This window comes from Acinonyx jubatus, chromosome D2, assembly GCF_027475565.1.
Source record: "Acinonyx jubatus isolate Ajub_Pintada_27869175 chromosome D2, VMU_Ajub_asm_v1.0, whole genome shotgun sequence".
Lineage (NCBI taxonomy): Eukaryota > Metazoa > Chordata > Mammalia > Carnivora > Felidae > Acinonyx > Acinonyx jubatus.
The window spans coordinates 44,345,818-44,358,677 of NC_069393.1; the positions used below are offsets into that span (position 1 = coordinate 44,345,818).

Consider the following 12,860-nt stretch of genomic DNA (forward strand, 5'->3'; position numbering starts at 1 on the left):
AGTGTCTCTGTTCCTATTCTAGTGAACAGGGCAGCATGTTGGTGCCCACCAGCTCTTTTTTTCCTGGGAAGCCATGCCACCTCTCCCAAATGCATTCCAAGAAGAGGAACTGTCTCCCTGTGTGTCTCAGGGGATCCTCAGACCACACTGCCCACTCCTGGGCTTCTGGTCTCCTTCCCCATAAGAGCACTACTAAGCCCACCAGGTACGACCCTGGCAATGGCATGGACTTCTAAAACTTCAGCCTTTGAGCTCTGCTGCTTATAAAACCTTGTGGTAGTCAGTCCCTCTCCTTTTCCCAGTCCATGGTTTTGGGGAAGAGTTTCTCTTGTGCAATCCCCTGCACTCTGCTTTCTCTCTCTCTCTCTCCGCCCCCCCCGCCACTCTCTGTCTCCATGATCAGGGCTCCCTCCCCTCCAGAGCACATGCAGTTCTTTTCTGCCCTGAATAAACTCTCTGCAGTTCCTACATTTAACAATGTGGCCATTTTTCTCCCTCTAAATGTGCAGCTTATTTTCTTAGTCCTCAGATCGATTTTTTGGGTGCTCAGAATGATTTGATATTTATCTAGCTATGTTGAAGGGACAAGGCAAGCATAGGATCCCTCTACTCCTTCACCACCTTAACTCTTCCCCCCCCTCTAATTATTTTATTCATCCATTGAGATAATCATGTTTCTCTTCTCCACATTGCTGATATGGTAAGTTACATTGATATTTGAACTATTGAATCAGACTTGTATTGCATGGGTGGCCCCTAATTAGTCTTGATGTTTTGTTCTTTTAATATGTTCTCAGATTTCATTTTGAAGTGTTTTGTTGAAGGTTTTTAAATATACTTTATTCTTTTTTTTTAAATTTTTTTTTCAACGTTTTTTATTTTATTTTTGGGACAGAGAGAGACAGAGCATGAACGGGGGAGGGGCAGAGAGAGAGGGAGACACAGAATCGGAAACAGGCTCCAGGCTCCGAGCCATCAGCCCAGAGCCTGATGCGGGGCTCGAACTCACAGACTGCGAGATCGTGACCTGGCTGAAGTCGGACGCTTAACCGACTGCGCCACCCAGGTGCCCCTAAATATACTTTATTCTTATTTTGTTTGAAACTTTTGGTTTTGAGATTAAAAAAAAGTAATTACAAAGATCTTATTGTGGTAATCATTTTACAATATATGCATGTCAAGTCATTATATGGAATACCTTAAACTTATACACAGGTGTTTGTCAGTTATATCTCAATAATAATGGGGAAAATAATTACACACACAAGCACACCACAACCCATGCTTGACATGCACACTCCAATCAAATGTAGACACACCTGTATACCTCAGGCACACTCATATATCCAACATATTTCTACACTACCATGCTACACATGCACAACACACTCAGACACCCACACACTACCCACATGCCACATATTCACACACCTCACAGAGCCCCCCCCCCACCCCGCCCACCACTCTCCATTCTGCCAGAACAGTGACTATAACTCTTACCTCCTACACAAACAAAGTAACTCTCCCCAGCCATAATTTCATGACAGGAATTTACCACCAGCTGGAAATAGAGAGGGGTGGCAGGTCAGGGATAGTGACATGGGGGGAGGGACACGGTGAGAAGCCATCCCATTGCTCTTCTCACATTTAGCCCACACTCACCATGTTAACGATGTCTTCCAGGGACTCGAATCCACTGTTTACCCCATAAAATTGGTCATTTCTTTCTACAATGTCTTTTAGCTACAAGAGAGAGGAGGCACCTTGGGCACATGGCCTGGGCTTGAGGACAAAGAAATCTCCACCCCAGGAGACAGTCTCTTCCCTTATGCCATATTAGACTCCAAGAGCCAGACCCTGGTGTCAGGCAGCAGCCCACACTTATGGAAGGGAAAGCTCTTCTGCCTCCACTGCTGGTGGGCAGGTTTTACACGCTGTTATTCATTTCTGGAGTGGCTATCTGCTGTCCAGACACCGGGGTGGGTTACAGGACCACCTTTGGGAAAGCTGACTTTGAAAGCATACCCCACTTGGGCTCGCAAGGGGCACCAGGTTACCTGTTCTGAATTACCTGGTCATTCTTATAGTCTTTTACACCCACAGAATAAACTTTGGCGCCCCTTTCACGAGCCTTCTCAGCCTAAGAGAAAGAACCCTTTGAGTACAAAGTACCAAATACATGGGGCAAAACGCTGGTACTGATGGGTTGGACTCACTTCAGACTTAGTCTCCTCAAATGTCCTTGGTGTCAGTGGTCCTGCGGTCAGACCAATAATCAGACTGGGAGCATTGTTGCCTGCAGGGGAAATGGGGAGTAACCTCATTGGTAAAGATACACAAAGTGACTCTCTGCAGGCTGCTGGGGCCACAACACTGCTCCCCATACTTCCTCCTTCAAGGAAGAAGTGCCCAGACCTGAGCACCTGCCATCAGGAGTGCCTGGAGAGCTAGCATCCCAGTCCTGGAGGGAGAAGGAGACTTCTCTCTCTTAGATGAAGACAGTTCTGGGTAGAGCACAGCCTTTTCCAGTGTTGGAGACACAGTTACAGGACATCAGCCGAAGGGAAAGAACTGAAGGAAAAAGGAGCCAGGGCCAGAAATGTGATACAGACAAAGTGTGGGCGGCAAAGGGTAAACCCAGCTCTTTTTTTCTGAAAATGGAATCCTTCTGCTCTTGGTTTCCCTGGCTTCCTGTTTTCTTGTTCAGGCAGCCCAAGTGTTGGTCAAGCACCTCACAGTCACCAAGAGCCTAGAAGGTACACACATGATCCCATGTGGTTCTGAGACTCCTCACTGGGGGTGGTTTTCATCCTCACTGCACAGAGGAGGAACCTGTGGCACAGAGAGGGCAAGCACCTTGCTCCAAGAGTCAGCGCTAGGAAGGGGCCGAGGAGGGTCTGCACCTTGCTGAGGCCCAGGCCTGGCTCTGTCCCCACACCTGCCCATAATGAAGTCACCAGGAAGCTTACCTCCATAGATTGCTTTTTCAATCTGCTCATTTGCCTGCAAGGAAATGAAGGAGTGTTGGAGAGGGCGGTGGGAGGACCCAGGATAATCTAAGAACTCCATAAAGCAGAGATCCTCAGAGCTCTAGATTCGGTACCTTTTTAAATCCTTCATGCATGTTTGCGGCTCCGGTAGGCACTATATTCTGAATTTTTTCAAGACTATTATGTATTTTACTTCTGAAAAAAAATTAGAAAAGGGGTTGAGGTATAATCTGGGGTTGAATTTACAAGCATCCCAAGCTGTCCTGGAGCCACTGTGCACTGTGAAGACCTGTCTAGTCGGGACAGGATACAAGTCAAGTAGCCTGGTTATGACCTTATGCTCTGTGTCCTCGATATGAACAGGCCTTGCTCAGGCCTCCTCTGTCCCCCATCTGGTGAGCATGGGGTGGGGGGAGGCTGCTCTGCTGCTCCCATGGGTATGGCCTGGCTTTCTCTGCACTCACCACTGTCTCAGGCACACTACCTGGGGGACCCTCAAGAGCCCTGCCTTGACCATCCGTGGTGAACGCGGGGCACACTCATGGATGTGCCACTGTGAATCTGTACTCACAGTGTAACTGGAAGGGCTTCTAGCACCTACTGGGTCCCTTGGGAAGGCACACTCTTCCTTCAGCAGGTAAGGCTGAGTTTGGAAAAGGTCATCCTGCTGATAGCTCTGCTCTGTCCCATCCTCCCCTGTCACAGAATCCTGAGATTGACTTGCACCTGCCCCAAGCCTCTTCCCCTTCTGGATTGGCACCAAAGGAAGGAGAAAGCTCCTTAATGAGAGAACTAGGGCTCCTGGGCTTACATACTCCTGAAGAAAAAGGCCAAAAGCTGGGGAAGTGCCTCGAGGGCTGCCCATGCAGGTGGAGGGGCAGTGCTCCCCTGGCCGCCATGGGTATGTGGCCAGGTGGCTGCTGTTAAGGGGGATTTCACAGGTAGGACTGGGGACCTAGGTTCAGGCTAATCCCACGTGACAAGCTGAGCTGGCACAGCAAGGCTAGGAGAGCTGGGACCCTGAGAGGGCTTCTTACTGTGGGGAGTGGAGATGTTGCTGTGGGGTGAGACCTGAGAGCTCCAGGTCTAGCCCCACCCAGCCCAGGAGGTGAGGCCTGGCACCCATGGCCAGTGGAGATCAAACCAGGTGCTACCCGGCCCAGCAAAAATATTCTCCCTCCTCTTGCCACATTTTGGAAGTTTATTTAACTGAGCCCCCAAATCTGGGGCGACTCTCATGCTTCCCCAGTCTATGGCCCAGGAGCCTCCTGGTCAGGCATATGGTTGCCTGAGCCAGTGCCCTTAAGGGAGTGCTGCCCCTCCAGCCCTACTCCTAGCTCTGCATTTGGAAGGAATACAGGCTCCTAACACCCTCAGCTAGACTCCTTCCCTTAAAACATTACTTCCTCAGAAAAACATAATTTCATATAGTTTCCATGCCCCATTCCCACTCCTGAACCCTGAATCAGGGAAGACATTACTGTGTTCATGCTCCAGAGAGGACCAGGCGGGTCCTCCCTGAGCCCCCTCCCTGCCACAGCTTCTCACATCTGGGCCCTGAGCCCCCAACCTTGGAGGAGGCAGAGGTCTTACCCTCCCCAGTGGACAGCTCTTCCTCCAGAGCCCCCTGCCCAGCAGCCCTGCATCTCTCTGCCACCTGCCAGCATCTCTCCCAATGGACTTGCTTCCTTCCACTTTCAACCTACTCAAGTCTCTCTGTCCTGAATGCAAAACCCCACCTATGCACAAATTTGTGCCTCCACGCTGCTTGGGGCAGCCAGCCCTCTCTCCCTGCTTGTCCTGGAGTCAGGCAGAAGAGTGCTGCTACCTCCAAGCATTGACACCACCACTCTGCTATGCCTGGCTTCTCTCCATGGTCCTGAATGGTAGCTCTGTGCCACAAATATTGGGGCCCATCTAGTCCTAAGAGGTGCTCAACCTCTCTTTGGTGCTTCATTGGGTTCCAGTCATTTGTGTCCATGGGAATCTTAACCTCCTTAACCAGCTATTCAGAAGCTCTATAACTTCCAGACTTTTGCCCAAACTGCTGGGCTCACCATGGCCCACCTAGTATGCAGGCATGTCTTACCTTCCTCAAGCACCCTATTCCAGCCTGATGTTCAGGACCCCACTCATGGGTTTAGACCCACAAAGGGAGCAAAATTCCCTCCACTGAAAACATCAATGCTTCGATGCTGCCCATCTCTTCCTCCCTGGTTCTGATCTGTCTCCCACCCACCCCTCCTTACACACTGGCTCAGGGCAGAAAGTGACATATAACAACAGTAGGTGTCAGACTCATATCACTGTTCATAAAGGACCTGCACATCTGCTCCCTAAAATCCTGGGAATCCTAGCTAGCCCATTCTAAGAAAAGGGAAGAGCATGGAGGGAAGAACTCAGGACAGCTGTAGCTCAGGGCCTAGAGGGGTGGAGAGGTCTAGCAGCATATAGTTTGCCAGTGTCAGTGCAGCCAGGGGTCAGAGAGAGCTGGGGGCCCAAAGCTAAGGATCAGGGTGCACAAGGAAAGAAGTCCAGGCCAGCCCAGCCTGCACACCAGTGGGCTCCCCACTGCGGTTTCAGGGAACCCCTCAGCCTCTTAGCTCTCCCTGAGACCTGGTTTTCTAGGTCTGCCATTGGGGATCATATCAGTGCTTACCTGTCAGAGGTGAGATTCATGATGGTGTAGCTCTGTGTGGAGTAGGTGATTAAGGATATCCTCATTTTTGAACTGTGGAGGAAGCATGTGCTTGTGAGACGCCATCAACACAGGCTCAAAATGAAACCAATGAAGTTCAGAAAAACAAGGCTCAAGGCAGCCAATGAGGGGGTCTATGTCAATTTCTATACTTCCCACCACAACTCTTCTGCTTTGGGACCCATTTCCCAAACCTGAAAGTTGCCGTAAATTTAGTGAAAAATTTTTTAGACTATAAGATGTGTGGCCTCCTTAGAATAGAATGCCAAGATGGCATCCTGATCCATTCTTACACTCTTACATTCTTACAGTATTCCAAAAGACAGACAGACACACACACACACACACACACACACACACACACACACACACACACCCCAAGCCATGTGAACAGTACATTGCAAGGAGATAGACACCTGCACATTCCTGCATGAGGGGTTCCCCCTGGTCTCTCTTCTACATTCTTTGGACCTTCATTCCTTTCTCTCCTAACTCCTTCTGTACTTCCTTCTCTTGTCAAAGAAATTAATTCTCTTTCTTGGCAGCCATTTATCTAAATCCCTCTCTTTCCATCCTCTGGCCACTGTGTTCTGGCCTGTTGACCCTCATTATCACTTAGATAAATTGGTACAATAGGTCCCTAGCTGAACTTCTTATTGTTCTTGGCTCTTGATCCAGCTCATTTTATCCACTATAATAAGAATTCTTTTCTTGAAGCACAACCTCGATCATGTGAGACCCCTGCTCAAAAATCCTATACCCACCTATTGCGCACAGCAGGAAATTCAAGCTTGTGGTCTGGCATAATGAGCTCCTATGTTCTTGGCTCTTGGCTTACTTGTCCAGCCTCATCTCTGGGTCTTCTCCTGACTAAACCTACTCTGCAGCCAAACAGACCATTCCCATCACAAGAAGCCTCTTTGATGGTTCCTGTTATCCTGTCTTCCCCTATCTTTCAAGGCCTAGTTCAAATTTCCACATCTTCTAGGTAGCTATCCTTGGCTTTTTCTCTAGGAATTCTTGCTTTTTCCTCCATATTGCCATGCAAGACTTTTGTCCCTTTCTCTTGGCCTTCAGCATCATTTAACCAGGTTTTCGGTTACTGAGTCAGTCTGCTTTAACTTCCTCTCCAAGCCTGTAAAGTCCTCAGAAGCAGATGTGCCCCCCTTAATGTGGACTGACTCTCCAGCAAGAATCAGTGAAAGCTGCTAAGAACTAATGGAATCAGTGTGATTTTCCTTTTTCAGAACACCACCATGGGCTCTGTGCTCCTGGCCTGAGGGACTCCCATGCCCACTGAGTCTAAGCAGCTGTGTATCTGTATGGCAGAAGAAAATACCCTGGAGCATGGAGAAGCCTTACTTTGGAAACCTCTTCACCAGATCATCCACAAATTTATAAATGTCCTTCCAAATGCTGTTTGCATTGTCTGACCTGAAAACAAAGACTTGAGTCAGAGGGATGAAAGACAATCATCAGGAGAGCAGTTTCTGTCCCCACCTCCCACAGTCCCTTTAGCAAGCTCCTCTGCATCCCACATAACTGAAGCCTGCCACGTACCCACCACCCTGGTGGTGATTTTCATCAGTGTGAATGGTGGGGAGGTTGAATAACCAGGCCTGTGTCCTTGGGACCAAGTGACTTTCATGGATTAAGGACTTTGGGTGGCAAACCAGGATGGCTGGTTTGGCCATGGTAGGGAGACAAGAAATGAAGGAGGATGCATTCATTGGAAAACACATTCTGATTTTGAAATGTTGGCTCTCTTGGCCCCCCACTTCCCTTTGGAATAACCATTAACACTGTCCTCTTCTACCCCTTAAAGGTGTGTAGTGGGATGCAAGACAGGGTTTTCTTGCACCACATTCCATCAAATGCCTCTGGAAAGCAATACATCTAGGCTGAGAGAGTGACCCAAGCTTTCCCTGTAATTCTTTAATGGACTCTGGATTCTTGGGTATCAGAGCTATCCTAACATACCTCCTTAGGTTGGGGACCCATTTGTAGGCCAAAGTCTGACCTGCCAACCATTCCTCATGACACACACACAGATTCTGTTCATACTTTCATGTTTTCCAGCACTCACAGAGTAGGAAAAGACATTCCCAACAGGAGCCTGCACCTCAGGCAAGGGAGGCTATGCTACTCAGACTATTTAATTTCCCTTCATCCTTCAAAGCTGAGCTGCTCTAGACACAGAAGGCCTATTCCAGCACCACTGCAAGGGGAGAGATAGGAATAGACCTAGGATACTGATCTTCTGTCACCATCATGCTCTGGCCAGCAGGGAAAGCCACAGGAAAAGCCACTTCCTCTTCTAATTTTCAGTTTCTCACACTCATAGGCTCCCACTTTAGTTCCTAGTTGGTGAAGACGCTCAAGCAGGTTAGAGCCTTATGATGTCCCCTTCTATCTAAGCAGGAAGCCCTTAAATGAGTCTTACCAGTTCAGGGATCAATGATCTTTGCAATCCAACACCTCTATAGTTCTGCACTATTCCAGGTTATGATTGGCAAATGTGAGGGTCACTAAGAGTCTTGGTCAAGATCCTATGGATGTTAAGGGGTAAAACTGCCTGATTCCCTGGCCTGGATTCTTTTTCTGGATCTGACAGTTCATGTCATATGAATTCGAGGAACCCACAAGGAGGCCCTTCCTCTTTCCTCCAGTGATAACTTTGTCAATAAACATCCTAAATGTCATATTTATATGTGTGGTCCTCATATCCAAGGACATCTTCCCTTTATCATTTTTACTGCCTCCTCTAAGTTTCATCTAAAACTATCAACAGATGGTGAGGAAACTAAGAATAGATGATTATAACTATGTCAGGATGATCATTCATGGAGCACTATTTATGAAGCACTTTATATGCATGATTTCCAATTCCAAATCAATCCAATGATATTAGCATCATTCCTATTTTACAGATGAAAAAACAGGCTCTCGCAGGTCAAGGAATTTGGCACAATTTCCATGAATAGCATGGATATGAACCCAGATCTTCCAGCAAAGCCCATGCTCTACCTATTGGACTTGGGAGACTGGGGTGACACTACTGTACCAACAATTGCTGGGAGCATAGCAATGGACTCTGACAACTTACCCACAATACAGACTTTCTCATGGAAGCTCCATGATAAACTACAACAAAGGCATTTCCTCTCTTAACCAATGGTAATCCTTTTCACTTTCCTTCTCCCTACTACTCTCCTCTGTTCTCCCCCAGAGTGAAGAGGATCTTCCAAAGAAGATTCACAGGATAAGAGTCTTCAACCCATCTACCAGCCCTGGAAAAGTTTGTGATGATTTTGAAGGAAGGTCTAGCTTCTAGAACACAGAAGAATGTGAGTGCTCTTGTGTAGTGGGAAAAACCACAAGGATATAAGTACCTAGGAGAGAGGCAGTATGGAACAGAGCAACCACATGGAGCTCCAGCACACAGAGCTCCAATCATGTTTTATCACCCCACACTGAAATGAGAATGGAGAGATGGGGATCACCAGACATTTGAGGGCATCTCTACTGTTGAAGATTGAGTCTAAAATATCTTACTGATGTCACTACTCTGGGGGAATGGAAAGAGTGGGGAAGATCCATGTAGGAGAGGTAAACTATAAGAAAACTAAATTCTCTTCTTTCCTAGGCAGAAGTCAAAGTGTTTGCTTTTAAATTTATGTTCAAGCATTTTTTGACAAATGAAAAAAATGAAAGTACAAACAAAAACTAATAGCATAGAGGATGTCAACAAAAAGGCAGATTCTGAAACTCCAAGCCTTCATTCCCCAATAATAACATTCCAAAAAAAAAAATAATAACCAAAAGCTTTCTTCACCAACTTTCTACTCTGTAGGAGCTCTACAAAACAATCAAAAGTTTATAGCAATAAAGAAAATGCCCAAATCAAGAAACAGCCTCTTCAAATGACAGGTAAGATTTGTGGCATTTTTAATCATTCTTTCCCCACTCTCTTTCTAGCCTGGTGGCAGTTTTGGTCTTGATCTGTAGCCCAGTTCAAAGTTCTCCTTGAACCAGAGGGGACAGCATGGACCTTACTCACAAATTACTGTGTACATCTCTTCTAACCTGGCTGGGGTCAATTAGAATGTACAAAAGCAGGTGTGGACAAAGGTACATCTAAAAAGCCACATGTATGCCCAGTCAGAAAGCATGCTTAGAAAAATCCCATAAAAACCCTTAAGCTTTCACTTTGGGCTGATCTCTAGGCTCTGAGCAAGCCTAACTAAGTGGTAAAGGAATGCCCACCAAAGTACCATTTGCAAACACACTGGTTGATGTTTTTGTTCTCTGTGTTTTGTTTTGAATTTTTGTGCTGTTTTATGTTTGCTCTATCTCCTGGCATTCAAGGAAATCTCTGTCAAAACCTTAGCTGAATGTGAGCTAAAGGAACAAACACTCCAGTAATCACATACAAGGATATTGTTACATTCTTTACAAAAAATGTTTGGAAATCTCACAAAAGAAACAAAAATCTACACACTTGTACCATAGATAACAAAAGCAAAAGCAATCTAGTATCCATGGGGAATTCTGATTTCCAGAGTACCACATTAAAATAATAAAACACTAGGGGAGGCTCGGTGGCTCAGTTGGGTAAGCATCCAACTTCGGCTCAGGTCATGATCTCACGGTTTGTGAGTTCAAGCCCCGTGTTGGGATCTGTGCCCACATCTCAGAGCCTGGAGCCTGCTTCAGATTCTGTGTCTCTTCCTCTCTCTGCCCCTCCCCACGCCCATGCTCTGTCTCTGTCTCTCAATAAATAAACATTAAAAAAATATTTTTAAAAAAATAATAAAACACCCAATTTTTAACAAAAATAAATCACAAAACAAAGAAATAGGAGAGCATGGCTCATTCAAAGGAACTAAATATAGAGAGCCAAAGCATAAGAGACTCTTAAAAACTGAGAACAAACTGAGGGTTGATGGGGGGTGGGAGGGAGGGGAGGGTGGGTGATGGGTATTGAGGAGGGCACTTTTTTGGGATGAGCACTGGGTGTTGTATGGAAACCAATTTGACAATAAATTTCATATTTTAAAAAAACAAAGGAACTATATATAAATTTGCAGAAACCAACCCTGAGGAAGCCAAGACATCAGACTTCATAGGCAAAGGCTTAAAGCAACTATCTTAAATATGCTCAGAGGTAAGGGAAAAGTAAGGACTAAGAATCAAGGAAATCAGGAAAATGATATATGAACAAAATGAGAATATCAACAAAAAACTAATTATTAAAAAACACAAATCTGAAGGTGAAATTTGCAATAATTTTATTGAAAAAATTATTACAGTGGTTCAATAGCATATTTGAGCATACACAGCAAAAAATCTGGGAAGCTGAGGATAGGAAAATTGAAATTTTCAAGTGTCAGGAGTAGAAAGAAAAAAGAATGAAGAAAAATGATAAGCATCTTTGGGACCTACATGAAACCATGAAACAGACCAACATCTACACTTCAGGAATCCTACAAATAGGTAAGAGAAAAGAACGTAAACATTATTTGAAGAAATAGCAGCAAAAAAAATGTCCAAAGTTGAATATTATTCAGCCATAAAAATGATTGAAATCTTGCCATTTGCAACAAAATGGATATATCTAGAGAGTATAAATGCTAAGTGAAATAAATCAGGCAGAGAAAGACAAACACCATATGATTTCACTGGTATGTGGAATTTAAGAAACAAAGAAACAAGCAAAACAAAGGAAAAGAAGAGCCAAACCAAAAAAACAGACTCTTAACTGCAGAGAATAAACAGATGGTTTTCAGAGGGGAGGTGGGTGACAGACGGGTGAAATAGGTGAAGGGGATTAAAAGCACAGTTATCTTGATGAGCACTGAATGAAGTATAGAATTGTTGAATTACTATATTGTACACCTACAATTAATATAACACTATATGTTAACTATACTAGGATTAATTTTTTAAAGTACATGATTGTTTGAAGTATATAAATCAACCTATCCAAGAACCTCAACGAACTTCAACTGTGATAAACTAAAGAGACCCACCCTAAGACATATTATAATAAACCTACTGAAAGACAAAGACAACAAAAGAATCTTGAGCAGGAAGGAAGACTTGTAACATGCAGGTTGTCCTCACTAAGATTATTTCTCATCAGAAACCTTGGAGGACAGAAGGTAGTAGAGAAAATATTTAAAGTGATGAAAGGAAAAAAAATCAAATTAGAATGCCAAATTCTACAAAACTGTCCTTTGTAGGTAATAGAGAAATTTAGATATTCACAGATAAACAAAAGATGAGGGAGTCCATTTCCAATGGACCTGCCCTAACATTAAGTAATGTTAAAAGAGCCATACAGATTAAACAGGAGGGCACTAACCAGTAACTTGAAGTTATATGAACATAAAAAGATACAGACTTAGCTTTCTGGTAAAGATAAATACAAGAGCAAATATAAAAGCTAGCATCATTGTAATCTTGGTTTGTAACTGAACATTTACTCTATAGAATTCAAAAGAAATGCATTGAAGTCATTAGAAATCTGTTACTGGGCACACAATGTGTAAAACTGTAATTTGTGACACTGATAACACAAAGGAGGGATTGTAGCAGCTTAGGAGTAGAGTTTTTATATATGATTAAAGTTAAGATGGCATTAATTATAATTAGATTGCTATAAATTTAGCATATTACAGTTAGTGGTCATGTAATCATAGAGAAAATATCTATAATAGAATGCACAGAGGAAATGAGAAGGGATAAAAACTTGATTATTCTATTTTGTACTAATAAGTTTTGATTCCCTTCCCAGAAGTAGGCAGTAAAGGAGAAAATAAGGAGCAAAAGGGCCTAAGACAAACATAAAATAAACAGCAAAATGGCAGAAGTAAGTCCTTCCATATAGCAATTATTTTAAATGTAAATGGATTAAACTATCCAGACAAAAGGGATAGATTGGCAGAATAGATGAAAGAAAGATCTAAGTGTATGCTATCTACAAGAGACTCACTTTGGATGTAAGGACATAAATAGGTTGAAAGTGAAAGAATGCAAAGATATTCAAGGCAAACTGAAACCCAAAGAGAGCTGGGTAACCATATTATATAAAATAGACATTAAAAAAGAAACTGTTATAAATAACAAAGGACATTATATATTCATAAAAGGGTCAAATAATCAAGACA

The 12,860-nt window shown here is 44.2% G+C and overlaps 1 protein-coding gene across 4 annotated transcripts in view; it reads right to left on the reverse strand.

Annotated features, from left to right (window-relative positions):
- The window catches only part of LOC106989774 (anthrax toxin receptor-like), a 126,857-nt gene that overhangs the window by 93,214 nt on the left and 20,783 nt on the right, over positions 1–12,860 (reverse strand). For all 4 annotated transcript variants that reach the window (XR_008292029.1, XR_008292030.1, XM_053207002.1 and 1 more), the window contains exons 2-9: positions 7,051–7,122; positions 5,650–5,721; positions 3,104–3,185; positions 2,970–3,003; positions 2,217–2,296; positions 2,072–2,140; positions 1,663–1,743; positions 1,501–1,561 (exon numbers count right to left, since the gene is read on the reverse strand). Coding sequence is in view for 2 of the 4 variants with exons in the window: in XM_053207002.1 (XP_053062977.1) it covers positions 1,501–1,561; positions 1,663–1,743; positions 2,072–2,140; positions 2,217–2,296; positions 2,970–3,003; positions 3,104–3,185; positions 5,650–5,721; positions 7,051–7,122 (551 nt within the window). In the remaining 2 variants the exon portion in view is untranslated. The remainder of the gene's footprint in view (positions 1–1,500; positions 1,562–1,662; positions 1,744–2,071; positions 2,141–2,216; positions 2,297–2,969; positions 3,004–3,103; positions 3,186–5,649; positions 5,722–7,050; positions 7,123–12,860) is intronic.